The sequence below is a fragment of the Corvus brachyrhynchos genome, unplaced genomic scaffold, assembly GCF_000691975.1.
Source record: "Corvus brachyrhynchos isolate BGI_N302 unplaced genomic scaffold, ASM69197v1 scaffold139, whole genome shotgun sequence".
NCBI classification, from domain to species: domain Eukaryota; kingdom Metazoa; phylum Chordata; class Aves; order Passeriformes; family Corvidae; genus Corvus; species Corvus brachyrhynchos.
The window spans coordinates 267,689-290,950 of NW_008246062.1; the positions used below are offsets into that span (position 1 = coordinate 267,689).

At 40.8% G+C, this 23,262-nt stretch overlaps 1 protein-coding gene across 16 annotated transcripts in view; it reads right to left on the reverse strand.

The window, feature by feature from the left end:
* The window catches only part of UNC13B (unc-13 homolog B), a 181,206-nt gene that overhangs the window by 60,520 nt on the left and 97,424 nt on the right, over positions 1–23,262 (reverse strand). For 12 of the 16 annotated variants that reach the window (XM_017746603.1, XM_017746600.1, XM_017746601.1 and 9 more), the window contains 7 exons: positions 20,295–20,373; positions 19,521–19,526; positions 18,501–18,575; positions 17,631–17,850; positions 9,518–9,745; positions 9,068–9,209; positions 278–447 (listed from right to left, as the gene is read on the reverse strand). In XM_017746603.1, coding sequence (XP_017602092.1) covers positions 278–447; positions 9,068–9,209; positions 9,518–9,745; positions 17,631–17,850; positions 18,501–18,575; positions 19,521–19,526; positions 20,295–20,373 — 920 coding nt within the window. The remainder of the gene's footprint in view (positions 1–277; positions 448–9,067; positions 9,210–9,517; positions 9,746–17,630; positions 17,851–18,500; positions 18,576–19,520; positions 19,527–20,294; positions 20,374–23,262) is intronic. The other 4 variants (XM_017746605.1, XM_017746602.1, XM_017746604.1 and 1 more) reach the window with 1 other exon arrangement.

Consider the following 23,262-nt stretch of genomic DNA (forward strand, 5'->3'; position numbering starts at 1 on the left):
AAAAAAAGAACACAGTACAGCATGTCTCTAGCAGAGGGGAAGTAGAATCCTGCTCCAAGCATTTCTCCCATTGTACTTTTCAAAGGCTGACAGAGAAAACCCATCAACCTTCTGACACATTATACTCCATTTTAACTGGGATCAGCTTTGCAGTATGCCCCTGAAACCATGTAAACTTTTTTTTCCCTTTCTTGCCAATTGTCCACATGCATCCAAGTGCTCTCAAACATTCCCAAACCAACAAGCGACACACTTGCAGTCCCAAGGCCCTGCTCACCAAGGTTGTACCACACATCCATTTCTCCACTCAGAGTGCGAACTTCAATAATTGTCTGCCCCAGGAAATCATCTGACTCGCGTTTCAGCCTCTGCTTGACACGAGACTTGATGTCATCATCTTCATCCCACACTCGCACCTTGATCCGGTCAGAGGAATTATGGCACTCACTGCAAACAAGAGAAAATGTAATTTCAAGAGTGCGCAGTGCAGGCAACATTTATATGCTACACACTCTGCATTCCTCATGACCCACTCCTCCAACATCAGAGAGATGTATTAGCAAAGTGTAAACAATGTGTATTTTTTCAAAAGTGGAGTGTCTGATACGAACCATGTAACAACTTTTTGGTGCACTCTAAATGCTCGTGTGACATGGCAGATGCTGCACTCCAGATGCATGCTGAAGCACTGCACTGCCCTGACCTCAGCCACCAATTTCTGACTTCCTAAGTGGCTGTGTCTCTGCTACTTGTCCTCACTCTCAGCAGCAGCTCACAGAACTTGGGAATTCTCTTCACAGCTGTCAGTTTTGCTGTAAAGCCCACAGAAGCCTGGGGATAGCTAGGCTGGTTAATGCCAGCATACACCCCCGCCAAAAATGACAATCAGCATCTAACTGGCTTCAACAGATCTCTCCATCAATGACCTCCTGTTCAGCTGTAGGCGCTAAGGACCACCTGTCTTTATGCAGTTTCTAGGTTAGCACAGTGAAGATCTGTGATGAACACCCTTTGTGCTGGTTTCTAACAAAGGATAAATAGCTCAGATGGAGGTAGATCTCTTACTTCAAGACAGTCACAAAGCACTAGTGTATGGGTGTGATGCAGTAGTTACAGCATTGGTATTTAATTACTAGAATTGATTCTGCCTATTATTCACAGCTTAGACTGATACTTTGTGCTCCGGGCAGATCAATAAAGACATTTCCATTAAAAGAAGCAGTTTACTGTTTGATGAATCAGCACCTTCCAGTTTAATGCACAGACAGAATTTCCAGCCTCTCCCTCTTTTTTAGGTGTTCAGATAACTTTCGTAGATCCAAACAGGCTCCAGGATGTCAGAAGTGGGTAGAACCGTATTATAACAGCTCTGCTAATTTACAGAGCATGCAATAAAGCAATCTGAATGCTCATATGAGACCATGACAAGGGTGATTACTCACCATAACCACTACAAATGTCTACCCTCAAGCAAATAAAACCTATGAAAACAGGCAACTGCTGCTGAAGGCCTGTTTTCCAGCCTTTTTAACATTAACATGCTGCATCTGTTGCTAAGCAACAGGGAGAAAGAAGAAATGGGTCAGAAGAGATCTGCTAAGCCTGGTCAATAGGATGTGGCAGTGGCTGGTTATGAGCATGCCCTCTGCCAAGAAACCATTTGGGCTCTTACTGCCACCACCGTGATTCAGGACAACATTTAACAGACATCCATGCAGCTCCCACTGATTTTTCCAGTACAGAGGAATAGCTAGGAATTATATGGACAAGGTTAGAGGCAATTCCATGCAGCTCTGATCACAGGCAGAGCACATCGCTGCTCCCTGCCTTTGCTGTGCAATCATATCTGTACTTAGAGTTCAGAATAAAAGAGGTTCGATGTTTGTCTCCCATCTTCATTCTCCTCTCCTTCCTCCTTTACTTCAAGAATGTCTTCCCAACAAAACCATGTGAACAAGTGTTCACAAGCAGGGAATGGTTGGAATTGCTGCTCTTTGTAGCTCTCAAATTTATCTGAGTGCTTTGCCATGTCTGCCAGCAATACAGCCTAAGCATGTAAAAGTAATCCTCTGTTCCTGACATGGTGCACTAATGTACAGCCTGTCAGTATTGTAGAGGCTCAGTGCTTAGAAATGCATGCGTGCCTCAAAATACAACTGGCACACAGAGCCATTTACAAAGCATCAGTAAGTTAACTCCTGACTTCTTCAGACATCACCTCCTGGCTCATAGCTCTTTGCTAGGACCACTTTGGTCTTCCTTCTTTGCTTCCAGTGGTCTTTCCTTAAGGAAAACGTTCACTGTTCAAACCTAAATCTAACTTAAGCAGTCCCACACGCATCATCCCCCGCTCCTGAGGTGCCTGGCTATCATCCTTCACTCAAATACAGCAGCATAACTCACTGCAACATCCTACAGGAAACCTTCCAATACCATTTACTGAGCTACTAAAGCTTCTATTTTAGCACACCTTCCTTTGTTCTTTTTAAGAGACTGCTCAACTTGCTTTCTTTGTGCTGGTCCCATGCCAGACAGTGAGCTTTATCACTTGCTCACAGCAGCTGAAAGCCTTCAGTTGGTGGCTTAGCATCAAACATCTAAGTCTGTAGAACCACAGTCCTTGATCTGGTGAAGGAACACAGTTGTGTGAAAACTAGTTCACTTTTCAGTGAGCACCCCAAAACAGAATCATGAACACTGGAAAACTTGGTCTTGCAGACGGGTAACAACTTTCTAACTAATGAGAAATAGCTTCCAATTTGTGACAGTGACACGACTCCATAAGACTGTGGCTAACAAGCTCTGCTGCTAGAAGCTTTCCCCCTCATTAATACAGGAGTTGGCACATTTCTCAAGATGCCTGCCCCACTTCTAGCTATGTTTTTATGAAGCTTGATTTCACTGTGTGCACACATATGTCTGTCCACCCTCCCACAGCTGAGCTCTCACAGCTTTTCCCAAGAGGATGCAGAGAAAAAAAGCACTCTGTGACGCCACCAAAAGGAAGAAATTACCAAATACTTTCAGGTCCCTTTCAGAGAGCAAGAGACTGGAAACCAGGTATGCTACATACATGGCTCAAACCCTTTCTTTTTTATCCATATTGTCTCAGTGTTTGGAGTGGTGCCATTTTTATAAAAGAACTTACTTTTACACTTTAAGCTACCAAATGAAGTAACATTTTCCAGAAACAGCATACAAAATCTTTAAGAAAAATTAAGATTGAAATTTTTTTTTCCATTAAGATTTTCTGCCTAAAGCCAGTGGTTCCTGCATTGGAAGCAGCTGAGCCTGGTTCTGCTGACTTGCTCACTACCCCACTCTCTACCTCTATCTATTTTGCCACGTTCCCCTTTAGTCTTACACAGCACTGAAGCCCCAGCACCCACACACGTCCCCTGCACTGTCAATATTTGGGTCTCTTCCCATGCCCAGCTGAGGGGAAGCACGAGAGCACACGAAGCTGTGGTTAATTCTGGTCTGCTCACACAGTGACATGCCCACACACACGGTAATTAGTATATTGGTGGCTAAACAGAACAAGCAACTGTTGAATTTACACTGTAGTTCCTCCCACAATGAAGTTAGCAATTTGTATCCTTCTAATCTAGCTCCAACTTCTGCAAAAAAATTGTAGGAAGTGATTCTTAGTTCTGAGATCTCTGCTGATCTGTAAAGACTGGGCCAGATGGGCTTGGATCATGTCAGGGGTCTGGAAAAGGACATTGCCTGTGCCTTGTCTGCTCCAAATGTGGAGAGAAAGAAAAAGGAGAAGCGTCTAAAAATGACCAGAACACTAGCTCTGAACCAATTCATACAGAGAAACAAAAACCCCAACAACATTCGTGCTGGATTTGCTAATTTTGCCCTGCAGAGCTGACAGGATAATAAAGACGAAACACATCATGTAGATTTAAGCAAGAACATACAATGAAAGTAAAAGACCAGAGGAAGAAACAACATTTTGCAGATTTTAAAGTAGGTCAGTCAAGCCCAGAGTTGAGTAGTTTCATTGTATTTTGATACTAAAAAATATTTATGGTTCAAAGAGTCTAGTGAATGTCTGTATGTCCATATTCTGTGAGCAGTTTCCTTTCTGCCGACACAGTTCTCAAGAGTGGCCTGTAAAGTTCCAGAGTCCAGTGCAGGGAATATTTCAAACAATGGTAGAGAAAGAGAAAGAAAGAGAGTGCACAGCTGCTTGCAGAAATAATGGATGAGAGTAAAGGAGGTGGGAAAATGCGAAGGAGAGAACAGATCAGCAAGACTTCAGGACATGTGATCATTTTAGGAGGACAGCTCTGCTTCTGAGGAGCAAAGCCTAAAAAAAAAGAGTGATTTTCTGGAAAATGAGAAAGGAAGGAGTAGTTGTAGCAACCAGTATGAGAAAGCCCAGTAAAAAGTTGCAACAACATACAGAGAGGGAGCAGAAAAAAGGGTTGTTTTGGGAAATGATGTAGCTGAAAAAGCAGGAGGATTCAAATCTGATTCAAATGAAGTGTCATAACATTGCAGGGTCCAACTGGCAGCTCAGTTGTGGCCAACTGCAGTGGGAATGGAACGCAAGAAACTTCTCAGAAGAGGCTCATTTTTAAACAATGACAAGACTCCTCTTTTAGGGAGAAAAAGGGACAGTGGAGAAAACACTGAAGGCAAAATCAGAGTGGAAAGAGAACGAAGGAAAATCCTCAGTACCTTACAAGTTAAGCATGACAGCACAATAATATGCCCGGAGAGCCTGCTGTTGCTGTCTAAGAATAAAGAAATGAGTTTTCTGTTCTTACTAGCATGAAGCTCTTTTCTTAGGAGAACAAGTACAATCATTTGCTGTTACCCAATGTTACAACACCAACTGACAAATTAATGGTGCAGCCCTTCTAACTACAAAGAGCAGATAAAGTGATTCTGCATTTTACATCCCCAGCTACATTAACTCGGCTTTCCACCAGATGCTTGCCACAAGGCATCAGGTCTGCGTTCAGATTTAAGTCTCACACTGGTAACTGAGCAGGGAAAAAAGTGAGACTTTATCAGAGTGCCAGTTTCAGTATCTGCAGTACCTGGATATTAAAGAAAGCAAGACAAACTGGATGGCCCCTGCCACACAGTGAAGGGAGTCTGAGGGGGGAAGAGTTACAGTGGTTATAAATACAGTGATCTCAGAAGGGGAAGCCTAAAATACAGCTCTGGAACAGTACATATAATCACAGAGACAACAGAAAGATGTTGAGCTTGACAACACGCTCAGCAGCTGAAAGGAAAATTGCAGAACCAAATAGAAGTGTTTGGGTAACTAGCCTGTGGATAGCTGAGCAGCAGCGCCATTCCCAAAGGATTAACAGGTATGTATATCATATGGGCTCCGCATGTCCCAGTAAAATACTGGCTATCTGCTAGCAGGAGGCCCTGCATTCATTTTAACTCCATTATTCTTCTGAAGTGAGAAAAAATAAACATGTCTCTTGCAACCTGTTCAGAGACAATGTAATCTGTTCCAGGCAATTATTTCACACTCACCATTCAAAGCTTCAAGACATAGCTGTACTCAGACCATACAACTTCAAGGGGACATTACTGTAAAATGAACAAGTAATTTTGCACCTGTGCCAGGAAGAACAGCAGTGCCCTGTTTGAATCCAATAATATTTAGTGGGCATGGCATTCTCTGAATAAAAGATATGGACAAGCAACCTCCAAACAACCCCAGAGCTCTCCCTTTAAAACTGAAATTGCCCTGTGGTCAGGTTTATCCTCCTAAGCACTGTCTGGTATTGTAACCCATGCAAATGCATGCTTAGCTTCAGCCTTTACAGAAAAAAAAGATTCCAGGAATCCTGTAATTTCCACTGACAATCTAAAACATGTTGAAAAGGGGAATTACTGTCTTGTTCTAATTGCACTGAATATGGCAAAAATAGATTCCTTCTAATATTACTGGACTGCTTCGTAAGGAAATGAGAGTTATGCAGACTTGTTATGAAAGCATCTACATTCCAACAGGTTTTGTGAAAAAATAACAGCTAGATGGAGAAGAGAAACCCATACCAACTGCTGTCCCTGGAAAGCCTGGAGCCAGCTGGCTCTCATGTACCAACCACTACAGACAAGTCGGAATCCAACTGTAGGCAGGACAAATGCTGCCTTCTGTCCAGCCAGAGCTAAGGGCAAGGGAAGAGAGCTGAGGGCACAAGGGGAGAAAAGTAAATGGCAAATGGAGAAGGAGATCTGTAAGCCTGCTTATCATAACTAGAGGAAAGATATTGGCATTTACTGCATGAGGGAAGGGGATGTAAACCCAAGCAAAGCAGGGTTTCCTTAGTGCACGCTCACAGAACATGCTTGTGTTGCAGCAGTGGCTGGAGTCCCCCACCAAGCTTCCTGCTGCCAAGCATCATATATGCAAAATCTGCATCGAGCCTACAACACTTTGAACAGAGCAGAAAAATCAACACCTTATGCTTTCAAAGGTCTTCAAACTCTGATGCAATATACAAATATCTCTCCATAACAACGTATTTCCTAAAGCTATAGATGTAAATATACAAAGAGATAATTCTCAGAAAGAAACAGCCTGCAAATCACTTGCTCAGGCAACATGAAAACACTGCAAGAACTCATGATTAATCTAAGCAGATGCCTACAGTTACACAGGCTAGTAACGACCTAAATAACACTTAGAATGGAAACCCAGAGCATTTTCAACCTTGCCTTTTCTAAAATATGATTCTAAATCTGGACTTTAGAATTGGGTCAAACCTACCACACTATTTTTTTTCTGAAAATATATGGAAAAGAACAAAGCCATTTTTAGGGGGAGATATTTAAGTTTATATACTTTTCTACCCATCACCATAAATAAGCACAAACCCCCCTATTTAAAATAGGATACCAGAGCCTTAAAAATTTTTCAACTTATTTAGGCTGCTTTAATAAACTTTACTGAGCTTGTAGAAAGAGTTATATCACTCATCTGTACAAAGTGTGCTTCATTCATGCCACGGATTATAATAACAGTGTTATAATTCTAATGACTGATGCACATAGATTTCTGGCTCTAAATTCAACCTTTGAAAAGATACTGGAATTGTGATCATATGAAAGGCACTAGGCATATAATGAACATCAGCTACAAACAAGTCCACCAAGCCAAACAGAAAAGAAACAGCACTGCTGACATACACATTAGTAACTGACCTGACCTCTCTACTTACACATCTTGCTCCTTTTGAATTAACCATTTTGAACACCAAAGCTTTCATATGTCTACTGCAAGGCTTTCAGTAACTACCAGCACACCTTTCTCTCACTACAAGAAATTAACCTCATTCTAAGAATCAGAGACACCTCCCCATCGAACCCTTTAAAATTTGGCAATCTCTTGATTGACCTGACAATCTCTTCTAAAAAAGCCTGGTATGTAACAGGTATTTTGGGCCTGAATGTGTTGATTTAAATTTCCATTTGATTATGGGGTAGAAAATTTTAGAACTTAAAGAGCTGTAAGCTGCAAAAAGATCCATAAATGCAAAATAGAAACATGGGTGTGTAGAAAAACAGTTACAAGAAAAACTTGTAAATGACTCTCTCCTCATCCAGCAGAAGGTGAGCTTTGACATCTACTAATGAAACAACACACTGATTCCAGTACTGAATGCTCTCCAGACATCAGTGTGGACACTGTGCTCATTCCCTTCATCTCCTGCTATTGCAAGACAATGAAGGGAACCACCACAGGCAAGACAGAAAGTAGCATCAACTCTAATGCCCAAGAGCATGCTATCTGCTGAATCACAGACATGGCGATTAAGTCTAAACAGCGTCACCGTTAAAACTGTGACATTTATCACACTCTGCTATCTATCTTTAAACAGAGTATTTGTTGAAGCTCCTAAAATTAGAAGGGAGCACACTGCAAATACCATGGTAACTACTTGGCATGGTAAATCAAGGTCCTTAAGGCTCCCACACAGATTTGCTCCTATTGTAACTACAGTTATCCAAATAATAGGCACCTAAGCATTCTTACTACTTACCAAGCAGCAATGTTACCTTGGATTAAACTAAGAATAAAGCCAAGGGCTCACTCGCTCAAAATAGCAGTAAGATTTTTCTGACGTTAATGAGTAGCTCAAAACTGCTTAAAAATAATTTTGTTTGTACTGTACATTGTAAAGACAAAGCTGGACTGATATAAACCTGATTTTAAAACACAAACATATTGCACGTTGCAGACAGAGCTCTCGACAAGCAGTTTAGGAAAGAGCAGGGAGGAAAAGAAAGGAAGGAAAGAGATGGAAGACCTTACACATTGAAAGAAATAAAAATTGTTGATGTTGAATGAGAGCACCCAGAATCTTCAGAAAACACGTGTTGGATTTCATGTCTCCATTTTGGTTTATAACATCTTCAATGACAAATTGAGGGTACTGTTTGCTTATTCAATAAAAGCAGGATGGAACAGTACATTTTCAGTGTAGCTGTTATCCAAGGAATTGTGCCTCCAGTCTTTGTTTTCAATTCAGACATCAATACATTGGTCACCTTGAAAGCTCCCATTTGCAACAATAACTCCTTTGAGTTATTGTTACATTGATTTTCCAAAACTGAAAGAAGAGGCTGCCTGTGTCACAGACAACTGACAACTAATTACCTTAAATTTGGTTGCCAAACACTAGCAGCAGATCCAAGAAATAGGTCACAGAAGTTTCCTTAGTCTTTCAACAAATTTTACTCTCATATTACAAGGAATTTTTTTAGCCAGGAACAATAGCTGTGATTTAAATATTTTCCTTTCTCTTCAGCATTCTCTAGGAACATCACTATAAGAATATTCATAAAACAGATGATTTGTATATACACAAGGAAGACAGATGGGATAACTATGTATGCACTACCTACATTGTTAAAGATGTCAACCCTCCACACACACACAATGCTGAGCAAAAATAGAACCATCCCAGATTACAGGTGATGTGGGAACGCATACTGAGAGAGAAGACACAGCTGTCAAAGCACAAATCATACAAACAGGTGACATGGGGCTAAAAATCCTTGTCAGAGCACTTACAAGTAGAACTTCTCTTCCCATACAGGGTTCAGATTCCCAAAGATTGTTTTTGTCCTCTTCTTTGTTTTACCCACTTGAACAGTCACGTATGGATCACTGGACCCAGTCTTGTCTTTGGCCTGCAGACCTTGAGCACACACCACTGAAAGGAAAAGAGAAGGGTTACCATCACCCTGGAACAAGACAGTGTGTCTGACCACCACATGAAGCAGCAGCTCATAATGGCCAGAGAAACAGGAATATCACTCATGAGAGCATTTCTGATGAGTCTCAGCTCAAGGTGCACCACAGTGCCTGCAATAGGGGCATCTCCACCTGCTACCTGTATGTGCACTCAGCAGAAAGACACAGATGTCAGAAAAGCCCTTCCTCTCTGTTCTAATTTCACACCAGCTCTCTTACTTGAGGCTCCCAAGTGAGGCCAAGAGAACCCACAACTCTCCTACTCACCTGTGATTGTGATCTTTGCTGACCATTTTGAGGTACCATCAAGCACGCTCTGTTTCACTGTCTTCATTTGCTGAGCGTGGGTCATTTTGCTCTCACAAAACACATCTCTGATCAAGTCAAAGATCTCAGGCTTGTTCCGCTCCCGGATTTTCATGCGATCCTTCATGGCCATGATGAAATTCTGGGTCCGGTCTTCAGCTCCATGCTTTGAGCTCTTCTCCGCTGCTCCTGTGCACCAGAAAATACACCATGCTCATCAGAAACAAACACACACAAAAAATCATGTCTCACTGAATTTGGACAGGGGGATCAAAGCTACAAGTTACCCTTCACATGGTGGCTCCTGATACTGACTTTTACACTCAGTCCCCGCTACTTCAACATACACAGAGAACTTGGACCATTTGGACGCAGAGGGGATAGTTCCTCTATAATATAGGATCAGATTGCCCTCCTAATAACAGATTGATTTAATGTTGTTACAGCTGAGGAACACCCAGGAATGAGGTTCTTAAATTAACAGCAGCATCAGCATGCCCTCTGCTCTCATATCCTTGCTACGAATAAATAAATCTTTGCTTGGGCAAGTGCTATGAAGAGGACATAGGACCTCCATTACAAATACAAATATGAGCTTATCTCAGTGCTGCACTTCAACACCACAGAAGAGCAGAAGTTTGTAGCAGAGTCTGTAACTGAGAGTAGAGTCTATAACTGCACAGCTAGTCAACTGCATCTGAAAAAAGAGAAGCTTCTGGTCGCTTGCTTATCTCTTATAAAATTTCAAAATTCATGTAATTATGAGATAAGACTACTCCCACAACCAAATACTTCCTACTCAATTCTGACAGTCATTTTTACTGCCAAAATTTAGAAACTGACGACTGTGTCACATGTGAGACATGCATCAATAAAAGCACCAATGTGAGCTAATAGGGCAGGTAAGTCAGGTGTGAAATGAAAAGCAGGAACTCAGGATTGCACACAGTCTCACCATACACAGTCTGCAGCAATTTCAAATTATGATCTTAAATCAGATTAAGTTAAACCAGTACAAAAGTCCTGTGAACACATTCAATCATAACCTTTCTGTTTAATGTAATATGCTTTTGTTTGTTTTACTTCTCCAGGATAGTTTAATTAAAGTAAGCTCGGTCCTAGAAAAAAAGGTCCTCATTCAGGTATTCACCAAATATTAAATTACCTTAAAAATATGTATTAAAGCAGGTGCAAGGTGTGTGCAAAGGGAGCCATCAACCACAAAGATACATGAAACTGTTTTCTTCCAGAAGTGGGCAAATATGATATCTGAAGCACCTCTGGTATAAGGAATTACAGTTTTGCATACAAAACTGCTTCAACAAGTAGTGACTAAATATGAAAAAACTCTATGAACACACACACACACACACACAGGAGCCCAGCAGTACATAACCAAAGAGAATAAAACCAATTTGCAATAGACTGTCAGAAGTTCATTAAGGACACTACATACCAAGGCATATTGTTAAGGACCTGGGTGTAAAACAAGCCATAATTTTACATTACCTGAGTATTTTTTCATTTTTCTTGCTAGAGGCTTGATATTTATCAGTATTTCATTTAGTACAATAAAAAGTACATGCCCCAGAATTTCCTGCTGTTGGCTTAAGATGAAATAAAATCAAAAATACTGGAATTAATTACACAGTCCCTGCTGTTTCTACTCACCAGTGATGCACCTAACATTTATTAAAGGAATATGAAACTGAAATGATACCCGGGGCTATGCTTTGAACTTCAGAAAAGAAGTGCTATTCAGCTTTAACAGAACCAGGTCTCCTGGGGATGGAGACGGACTCTATACTATATATGCAGAACTACAGAAAATTACTGGGGAATTGGGAAAGGCCAAACTGAACAATTTGCCTTTCCTAGCTGGAATTCTGAAATCTGTCATGATCCAAAGAAACCGACTCTGCCCTGACCTTTCTGACTTTAAGGAAATTAAGAACCAAATTAAATCTCTCCTTAATGCAAGCATTGCAGGAGGATCAAATGAGGCTTTAGAATGCAAATTTGGACAAATGGAGGAATTCTAATTAAAACATGTTTAACATCCCCACAACCTCCAGAGACCTTGATTTATCCCTCTACAAGCCTAGCAGCAGTCCAGGGCACCCTGACCCCTAGACCCCTAGAGCTCTCCAGTCACCTCCAAGGCTTGGCTCTGCCTTGTGACTCCAGAGGAAACCCCCCACCTGTATCCACGCTGCTTCCCCACTCTGCCCAGGTAATTTGCCCAGGTAGCTCCATTATTCCTTCCCTGGAAAACATTCCTCTCTCCCTGCAGAGATTGCGCCCGAACTGCAGGGCAAAAGCCAGTATCAGATAGACACCTTATTTAACAGTACAGACTAACAAAGAACAGACAATGTCTATTCTGCTGTCTCAACAACACCCTCTTTCTTAAATTTGACACCTGCTTCTTGGTACAAAACCAAAAGGGTTTCCAAAACAACCATTGGGGGACTAATTAACTATGATGTAGGTGTTTTAAACACAAAACATATTGTTATACTGAATGACAGAGGGTGCTTTTCCTGCTCTTGGACTGGGATTGTGTTTCTTCAAGCTGCAAAGAGGTTTTTGATGAGTGCATCAGCTTTTCAAGTCCTGTGAATGGCAATAGAAAGGCACAAGTAATGTGTACAGGTTCTGGGCTTTCTTTCTTCCTCTCTAGGACTGAATTATTAGTCAATTTATGACTGGAAACAGAAAGCGAATGTATCTATATTGGGAATTGTACTGATAACAGCTATTAGTACACCACCAGTGCTGTTATTCCGTGCTTTAAGAAGAAGAATTCAAGAAAGCAACACTGTCAGGATAGAAGGCAGCTGTTCAGTAGGCGGATAATGCTTAGAAATTATATATTCCTGAAACTTAAAATAGATATTCAAGTTTCAAATAAAGGTATCCTTCTTCCTTCTGTGCAAATATTTTCCTACATAGGACTCTGGGAGCAAACAACTATTCATCACCATAGTGTCTTAACTATCATTCAAGTCAGAAGCCAAGATGGTTAGTACATGACTTAATTGGTCTGACTAGCCCCCCACTCACTGACTCGGTCTCAGGACTGTAGCCTCTGAACTCAGAGTACAACACATGCAAGTTTCTCATCCAAAAAGCAACAAACACAAGTGCCTCACAGTCCCGAGTCAAAATGCTTTGAACAAAAAGGCTAGCCCTCAACTGTGCAGGCCTCTTACTAGGCTCTGGCTCACATAATGTCCTTCCCTTCCACCCTCTTGGTAATTACTTCTCTGCATTTGTTCCTTGGTCTCCTACACATCCATCCCCAGATTTACTCTTTCTTTGATATCAGAATTGCTAAGCCCACTGTAATTTATTTAGTACTACACCAATGCTCAAGGCAAGAGATAAAAGCTCAGTTTCCAAAAGCTTTGTGTGCCATGGGGATGTTAAAGAACATCCTCTGTCCACTCTCAGTCAAGTAAGAAAGGAAAGGTACCCACTCAGCAGAGATTTCTACTACAACCAAGAATAGCAGTCAGCTAAAAAGAGAGTACTGTCCCTTGAGCAAGTATTTATGAGCTTATGATAAAAAGGTAAGTGCTCTATCATCAGAATAATAACTTCTAAGTGATGCCATGAAGATTTCTTGCTTTTTATTTTATACCCCTGTTATACCCTTTTACAACCTCTGTATTCTTAGTGCTTTTTGCCTACATTCTTGGACTTGTTTGTCAAGCTGAGAGACTAAACATTTTAGAAGCTTCATAGGTAGGGATCAGTGTGCCCCAGACCCCAGGGTCCTCTCCAGAACACATTCTGTAAACTAAGATAGAACCATCCAGGGGAAGGCTCCTTGGGGAGGGGGTCTCACTTGAGCCTCTCATTGGGGAATTTTTGATAGATCTGCTGATTAGTAAAACCTATAATGTTATACCAGATCTTCTGTATATACCAGATGCACTGCGGGGTGCATTTCTGTGCATATGACCTGGACGTAGTGTACCTAAGGATCCTTAAAATAAATACCAAGGTAAAATCCCTTTTCCCCTTCTAACCGTGTATGACTCTTGATTTTAAAACCAGGAAAAGGCATCATAAGTACCTACAGTACTATAAACCAGGAGGCTGCAGTGCACATACTACAACTGATTCCAGTTTACTGCACTTCAGACACCACCAATTCATGGAATAACCCTGCTGAAGCAGTCTGCAAATGAGTTTTGATTCAAATTGCAACAAAGCATTGTTGAATTTGAGTATTTCACTAGTGCAGTCCCACACTGGTGGTAAATTTGTTGAGTGTATCAGATAATAAGTTTCTTAAAAACACAGAGACAAAGACAAATACCCTCAGAAGAGATAACCAAACTTAATTCTAAAAGACTTGGAGAATTATTTTCCCCAGAAAGGTATGAAGAACAGAAGATGGATAAACAGCACATTCTGATTCTAAGGAATAAAACCCCAGGTGTCTACCAAAATTTTAAGGCGTAAGCAATGGGAAAGTATTTGTGACCAGTCTGAAAATTCATTTTACTCCAACGCAATGTTTTCTGGAAGACTTACACAGATTCAAGTGAATATATATCCTGAGGCATCAAGGTATAATCAATAGAATTGTATTTGTTACCGGTCTGAAAATTCATTTTACGCCATTGTAACATTTTCTGGAAGCCCTAAATAGACCTAAGTGAAGATATGTCCTGAGAATGTTTTGGGTTTTTTGCCGACAGCAACAATAAAGCTTCTGTTAAGAAAAAATCCGTACTGAGTTCAGTATACAAGAAAGTTCAGTGTTGAATTTATGGGATCTCTAAACTGTTGTTTGTCCCCCAGACACCCTGTTTCTCATTCCTCAACCACAGATTATGTTCTTCAAACATACGTATAAAAAGAAATTAAACTTCTCCATTTTCCTCCGGCTTGATGGATTCCAGTTAGAAGGATTTTAGCATGAACAAACCGAAGCAAAGAACACAGTTGCCTGAAATTGCCTTTCAATACATTTCTAGTATTGATAATTATTTTCCCATGCTAGAGGCACATTCACCCCCTTCTCCATCTCCCAGGACTATTCTCTGTTTTCTCTGTCTTTTCAATTACCATCTTCAGTTTCCTCTACATCTCCACCCCAGCTAATGATACCTTCCAGATTTATAGTGGGTAACCCTGCAAATCATGCACACAGTCTATCTTCCTTGATTCTGGACAGCTTACAAGTAACTCAGTAAGTAAAATTTTTGTTTGGTTGGGTTTTACCTTTCTACATGCTTCACACTAATTTTAAGCCTGGTGTAATCCCAGTTGTTTTCTCTCTGTTTCTGTAATTCTGCATGACAAAGTACCCTGAGTTTACATTTTGAAAGAAAATGTGAAAACATCTGCAGCCCCCGAATAAAACAACAAGTTCTTACTTAATGCTTTGCCATATATGAAAAGTAATTTCCAGTTGTTTCTTCTATGGAAAAACACATAGTATTGCCATCATCACATCCCACAGCCCACTGCATAAGATTATGTAATTACAACTGGAGATAAGAAAACCTTCCTCCATGGTTATTCTTCGGAGTCTCAGCTCCAGAGACTCCCTGCTCTCAGGGAGTCTGAATCACTGAAGTTGTCTTCTACTTCCACCTTTAATTTTCTCACAGCAACTCCAGCCCATTTTCTCTTTTGTAAACAGTAAGCTTGAAAAGATCATCTTTCTCTCTGTTGCTTACCTCCCTCTTCTCCAACATGGTGCAAGCATAAACAGGTTCAAACAAGGATTAAACCAATTCACAGAGCCACCGCTGCCAGCTATGAAACAGTATCTACTGCTGCCCAGAAAGGCTTTAAGCCATGGATATCTGTAAGCTGTAAGAGTAAGCCAGAGTCATAGCAGGTGCACTATATGCATGTGCCTTACACCTCTGCCTTGGGCTCCACAGCATCCCTTTAGAAACAGTCTGTTAGGACAGACCTAGTACAGCTGTTTGTATTTTTTTGAACCGGCATAATTCCTGTCCTCCTGTTCCAGACTGCCAAGCCTGTCTTTTGAAAGATAACAATCTCCTATCATCCTCTCTCGAGACATTCTCATATTTTTCCCATTACTATTGAACTCTCTCCAGTACTCATTCCCATCTGAAGTCTCCCTTTTTGAACATGGATAGCGACAGCCCTCCTCTGCAAGAACATATTTCCTCTTAGTCATTAGCTATTTCTTTAATATAGAGGTTTTTCCCTATTGTTTTCAATTTCAGGACCACTGCTCTGTACAACAGCTTTGTGCCTGTTCCCCGTCTGCTGCTAGTGTAAACCTAATCTTCCTCTGCTCTCCACAGATTTCCCCCTCACTGAGACATCACAACTCCCTTGCAACATTACAGCATCATGGGTGTATGCATCTGAATCAAGCTTGGATGCACAACTGTTCACCTCAAATACTGAAAATTACCAGTTAGCAGAGAGTTCTGGTGAACTCCAGAAATAAAAAAGTTATTCTCAGGAACTGACCCCATGCATCAGACTGTGACAGAAAACTCAGCTATGACCGAACTACGTTCTCCTGGACCAAATGCAACATCACAGTTCTTTGCTTAGTCACAAAAAAGTCCCAACAAAGCCAAGGTGCCAATGATGCAACAGTTCAAACGCTATAAACTCACCTCCCAACCCTCAAAGACAAATCTGGAACCACTAAGCACATGAGGGACAGAGGTGTTTGGCCAGGATCAGGTAGATGTGTCTTACAAATAAGCCATTGCAAACAGCCCTAGATCTAACTATGACAAATTGAAGACCTGCACACATCAAAAATACAAGTATAAACAATATCCATTTGGGGTGTTAAGAAAAGCAGTAAGAAAAAACAAATTACCTATGACTCCCTGTTGGTATCCCTTGCCAAATCAGCCTGGCTATCCTGAACAACCGCAGCCTAAGGCAGACACAAGATTTAACTTTTTATATTCCTGTAATTGCTGACAGGAACCTGCAATAGGTCTGTTCATACTTCACAAACTTTTCTGATTCCTTAGACTTAGTCCATCGAGTCACAATGACAAGAAAAGTAAGAGGGAACAGAAACAGCCCCATCTTCCTACGCAAAATTTAACACACATGGAAGAAATTTATATTCCATTTAGACTCCGATAGTTTACTCTCAAGCAGGAATATAAATGTGAGACCAAATTAAGAAATGGTTTTACAAGCAAATAAAAATAACTGGACCAAGGCAGATGCCTAAATGAATACTTTTTGCTCTTTTTTTCCCCCTTTTAATCAAATTCCTTTTAAACTTCTCCATAGTTTGTGTAAGGCGTCATTTATTCTCCAAAGTCACAGAGTTCCTTGATGAGATGACTTAGTCTTTTACACTGCAGAAAAAAACCCCAACAAAATAATCAGAAGTGTTAGCAGGAAGACGAAATACTGCCCATATACTCGAACAACACCTTTGTATGTGACTCACCATCTCTGCTAACTCACTTCTAGGTCTCTAAAGTGATTCAGCCAAGCAGGCCTACTGTTGAAAAGACAAAATGCCTTCCCTAGCTGCTGTTGGTACAGATAATCCAAGGTAAATCCAGGGACTCTATTCCCTAAGCAGGAACCTAGTGTTGCTTTAAAAAGCTTTAAACAGTGGCACAGACTGATGGTTGGAACAAGCAATCTGACTGCAATACAGGACAGGAGGGACAGAACAAATGTCAGAATATTCAGCCTCATACTCTCTTCACCCAACCCATGCTTCAATGCAGGATATGTTGGCAAATACACAACCTGAGCTGACTACAAAGAGAGCAAACAAAACAAAAAAACCAAACCAACAAACAAAAAATCAATGAAAACCAACAAACGGATGTGAAAAAGTCAAGAATTAAACCTTCTTTTAAAGGACATCAAGCACAATGCTGCAAAGTTCTTCTGCATCAGTGGAGCTGTCTGCGCCCATAGGGGGCAGGTTTAGCCCAATGGCACCTTTTCAGAAAACACACAGTCACTTTAATCACTGCAGCTTCACTGATCCCTTAGATATCAACAATACATTTAGGAAGGCTCTGGCAACAATTTCTGGAACAGCCACACTCCACTGGCCACTACTCACTCTGCAGGCAGTCAGCGTTGAGCAAGTCTTGGCACTTCTCGTGGCACTTGACCCCGCACTCCCCGCAGCGCATTCCCTGCCGTGCGATGCCCCACAGCAGCCCCTCACATTCGTAGCAGTAGGTCGGAGTTGTGGCTGTCCACACTTCGAAGTTGTGTGGGGTTGTACAAGAGATGGGGTAAATTAAGGCTTGCAAGGTCTTCTTATAGACATGAGATTTCTGAAAGGCAAGAGCACATGTAAACCAACATCCAGGAAGGTGACTGAGCCTATTTTTGCTGGTTGACACAAGAGTTTTACAGGAAAAGGCATGACCAGTGCAATAAAGCTACACATTTGAGGTGGACAAACCTATCAGGTATTTACATGCTGTATCAGAGGACACACAGCCCCTCGCCTTCCAAAAACATCTCCCTAGTCATTTAAAAAATCGGAAGACAACAATTAATGTTTGTGAGTGGGAAATATCTTGAATAAAACAAGTTTCACACATTGTCCCTTATGGCAGATAGCACAGACAGAAATGGTAGGATTACTGAGATCAAGAAGAGTTTGGACAACGGCATCAAGCAGATGATGTGACTCCTGGGGTGTCCTGTGCAGGACCAGGAGTTGAACTCAGTGATCCTGATGGGTGCCTTTCCAACTGTGATTCTGATATTCTGTGATTCTGTGTTTCTACATTTTTCAGAATTATATTGATACATTAAATATTATTTTTACGTGTTTAGTTTCTATAAACAAATGATACAGGAAGCTTTGCATCTATATTTCTAGACATCTGTGAAGCTGGCTCTGCACCTCAGAGAGCCAAATCTGTTTAATTTGCTTACTAAGAATTAAGAGAAACCAAGCAACCCTCCTACTTACCAGCTCTTCATCTTTGAGAGATGTTCTAGTGGCCATTGCTGAGGTAATTCCGGCTTTTCGGGACTGAACCAGTGACTAGGGAGGAAAAAAATTTTTTACTCACCACCAATATTTACAAGTGCAATGGCATTACGTCCAGAGATGTGAGCAAAGGGACCCTGTCACGCCTGACACTAAACCAACCATCTACTGCATTTAAATTGGTTTCTTAAAAATGACTGCTCATATCTCAGAGGAGTCAAATGAATACCCTGAAAGGTCTCCAACTTATTTCCATCTGTCCATAACCAGTCTCACTCTAGGAAATTTCTATCTGTTTCTCTGAAAGAAATGAAAACCTGGGTTCCCATCTCCACTTCTACATTACGGTAGCGACAGTAACCCTTCTACTGTCTAAGGTGACTACAACAGACTCACTTTTCTATATCGAACTCCACTTATATCCAAAAGGAGATTACTTCATCAGCTTTACAACACATAAAACACCCCAAAATGTGACAGTAAAGAGTTGCAAGTAACAAGGATAAAAGAAAGGGGAGTGAGTTGGGAGCAGAGGTTTGAATGTGACAGTGTATCACATTCATCAGCCATCACTGAACACAATGAACTACATTTTCCCCTCAAAGAACTGCCTTTCACACCATGCCAACACTGCTCTGCAGCTGTGGACAGCACAGGGCAGTGGTCTTTGCAGCATCTCCCAGTGGCATACAAGGATTTTCTCCAGCCACTCCAGTAACATGAAGGCAGAGAAGGGTCTTTAAAAGTAGCAGCATTTGCTATGAAATCATCCAACTCTATCAGTTTTGTACCATTTATGTTCTGCTTTATGCTGTTTCAACAGAGACTGAAAAAGTTCATTCCAACAGTGATGGAGCAGGACAGAGTGCTGGATATGCATTCACTGCAATAGTGCAGATTCAAAACAAAAAGCAAAGAAGTAAAGGAGGAAATAAGGTAAGTAAGGGATTTTTTTTTTTTCTGGGGAAGACTTGGTGGATAGTCTTCACCTCGACTTACCATGGCCTGTGAAGAGAGAGAATGAATGCATTCAAGGGAAGTAACACAAGTTAATGCCATTATTGCAAAGATTTAAGATACAAGCAGTTAGCTAGACACATACCAAGCTGCCCATGCATAAGCTGGCAGACAAAATTGTATGCATCTTTTCACATGAATTACAGGATATAGAAACTTCGGTCTTTCAGCTGTTACAGCATTTCTCTCAAGTATGAAATCACTACGTGTACTGAATACAGCCAACAGAAACCATTTGTCCTGCAGAAGCCTCATTTCACCATCTCATACAAGCATATGAAAGTTGTCCTCATTACTCACTTGGTTCTCATGCTTCCTTCAGTGCAGAAGTCTACTGGCAATATTGCAAATATATTTTAAAATCCAAGCACATATGCTCGTTTATCTATCCTCTGTAATTCCAATCTTCTGGTAAGCTGCCAAACCTCACATGGACATTATAACTTCCCCTAAACTATGTGATTTTTAGCAAAACATTTAAAAATGATGCAGGCCTAAAAACAATCAAATATTTTGTGTAGAATAAAAAGGATAAAGAACATGAAAAATACCCTGTTTCTGTCAAATGATTGAAATTGTCTACAAAACCAAAAACTCATTCTCACTGAGATTTTTCAAGCACTATTCCTAACTCTTTAGCGTAAGAATTAATTTAACAAAATGCTTGAAGTGACAGTGAATGTGCCCATGTATTCAAAAAGTAAAGCCAGCTGCATAAATGCTGTGTGGCAGAAGAGAAACAAACAAATCTCTTACCAGATCACTGACAAGTGGAATTGGCTTTTTTTTGCGTAGATCAGGCATGCTATCGATGCCATAGAGGCCACCGGCAGGCCTGGAAATTCAGGAGGGAAAAAAAATTATTAATTTAGGGTTGAGAGGGGTGAAGAAGGAGATGCTTTACTGCAGGAAGAAAAACAGCCAGAAGATTATACTTAAGAAGGTGTAAAGTTAATGCTAAAAACAATTAAGTGTTTATCTTCACACACAACAATCCAGACATTCCTGCCTGGCGTTGGTGGCTAGGAGGGAGCACTCAGAGGGGATCAGCCCAGGGGCAGGATGCTGCTACCCATCTTCTGATTCAAGTCTAGAACACACTTAATACTGGCCCTTGAGGTCCATATAATTACTAGGAAAAACCTTATATCGAAGGAAAAAATATATTATTTTTAATTCTATAAAAGAGACTATTCACGGTACTCAGCATTTCAAGCCATGTAGACCTGTACACACAAGAGATGGCATTTGCTGGCAGAAGTGACAATGGAGCAAAAAGGCCATTACCCTAGCAACAGTCACAGCCTGATGAAATAAAACACTATAACCTGCTTCCCTCCTGATGAGACCAGGCTGGATAATTATACCTGGATCCCGCCACTCACTGGCAACACCACATGGATGTAACCCTGTACTTGAGGAAAGTCTATTAATCCAGCTTAAAGGCCCTCAGTAAATGCATTCATTTCTAAGGACTTTAGATAATGCTGTTTCCTAAAGCTGGAAACTGAGCATACACCTCTCTGCTGTGGCTTCCTCCCTGCAACAAACACCCAGTCCAGTAGGCAAGATCCACAGCACCTCTCAGTGTCTCTCTCACCTTGCCCATCTCCACTCTGCCCTCAGGTCTTGCTAACATTAGGAATATGGTTCCCGAGGCCTTTTTCTTGATTACAGAGACTGCCTCTCCATCCTTAGCGATTTGCCTTCACTCCCTACCACTCTGCCTAACACATTTTGGCATTTGATAAACTGGCTGGCAATTTCAACCTGGGTATTTTGTTGATTTGGTACAACATACCCTGTCAAAATGCTTTGCAGGAACATTACAGGAAAAAGGAGTAGGGGACAAACTGTGCCTACAGCCATAAAAACCACACGTGGACCTACCTTTCAAAACAATCTACGAAATCAAACTGCCACTACAAATTTGCATACGCCATGAAAAATTGTGGGGTTAATAAATGACAAAAGGCAATCTAAAACCATCAGAAAGCAGGGCCTACTCAAGCCCCCTTAAATACAGCCAAATGTAAAAAAAACAAACAATAAAACGTCCAACATGACCAAACCTATACTACAGCTTGAGGATGGACAAGGATGTCACAACACAGCCTAGCACAAGGCTGTGCCAAAGAGGAAAACAGTCCATTATTACAGAAACATGTGACAGAATTGTAATAGTAAAATTGGCTTTTTTGACGGGGCGTAGGAGGGTGACGTGTCCGAGCCATGGCTGAGCTGACAGCTGCTGCTGGCTGAACAAGCCTGGTGGGAAGGTGTAACTGCAAGAGCCATGTCAGCTTCGCAGTTTTCCAACAGTGCAGTTTTCCATCACTGGAAATCCTCACAGTGAGGCCACACTGTGTTTTTTACCAGAGGCTATCACCATTTCAAACAGAGAACTCCAGAAAAACTTTTTGACCAAGTCACACTGCAAAAATCCCTCCTTATTATAGAAAAAACTCACCCACATCAAGAAATAAATACATTTTTATTCCCAGATTTGTCTGCTGCCCTTATGTTATAAAACCTTTCTGATACTGGTGGTACTGTTTTGGGGTAAAATAGGTGTCATGGCAGACTACTCAGATGATGCAAAGAATCCCAGGATTACTTAAACTACAACACAGCTTACTGATAAGCTTTGGGTCAGGGATTTGTGTGAATCACTTGAATTATGAAAGCATATACAAAATAGAAAGGGAGAGACTACAACCTGAAAAGATGCAACAAAATGATCAAGTAAATGAACAAGAAAAGTTCCAGAGTCAATGCTCCTGCTAACAGTCTTTTCCTACATGATTTCAAAGTATTTTTTCTCTAATTTAATTGAAAGGAAACTGTGATACTCTGACATTTCCCAGGAAAGAAAAAGAACATAAAAATTGCATGCTTTATAAATTCAAGATGAGCCTATATAAATGATTGTGTTTGAGAAACATGTCTAGTTACAACTTGATTTGTTGCAAAATACTTTTGATAGATTGAGGTTTATGAGAGAACCAGTGGTAAGCCAGGATGACAAACATATTTGAAAGGTGCTTGCATTCATCACTGAAGAAAGGTGTCCTAGTACCTACATAGTTATACACCCAGATGACCTGCTTTTAGCTTGTTAATATTAATTTAAAAAAAATTCAACAACAATTCCCAGTTTTCTAAAGTGTTGTGTTTTCAGCCACCTCAGCCTCTTTATTCAAGCACAACTACTACCTCGTTTAATAAAATTACTGTGTTTGCACAGAAAGAATTGACAGTGCCTCAAATATGCACAGTGTGGCTTTCTATGTAATAAGGTAACTCTCCTCTGCAGTGGATGTAATATTTATAGCATTATTATGGAGAGCTGTATGGAGGAGTGAATAGCATTTCTGTATGAGAAGATGATTTGCACTAATAAATAAAAGATACAGATACTACACCCAGAGACTGATCCATAATACCAATTGTACCTTTTTTTTTTAAAGTGATCTCTCCAAAATCCATGATTACAGACAGGGAGCTACTGTTGCCTTATACTATTAATGAAAATTGCTTGAAGCATGTATTCTTCTTTTAATACAAGTTGTATCACACAGAAGCCTCCATTAGATCTTGACAATCTAAGAAAGCTAAGGTGATTTGCAATGACAGAGGACAACTACTTCCTTCAAAGAAACACAGCTCTAATCTTCACATTAAAAGAACAACTCCAAACATAAATGCTTTCATATACTTCGAA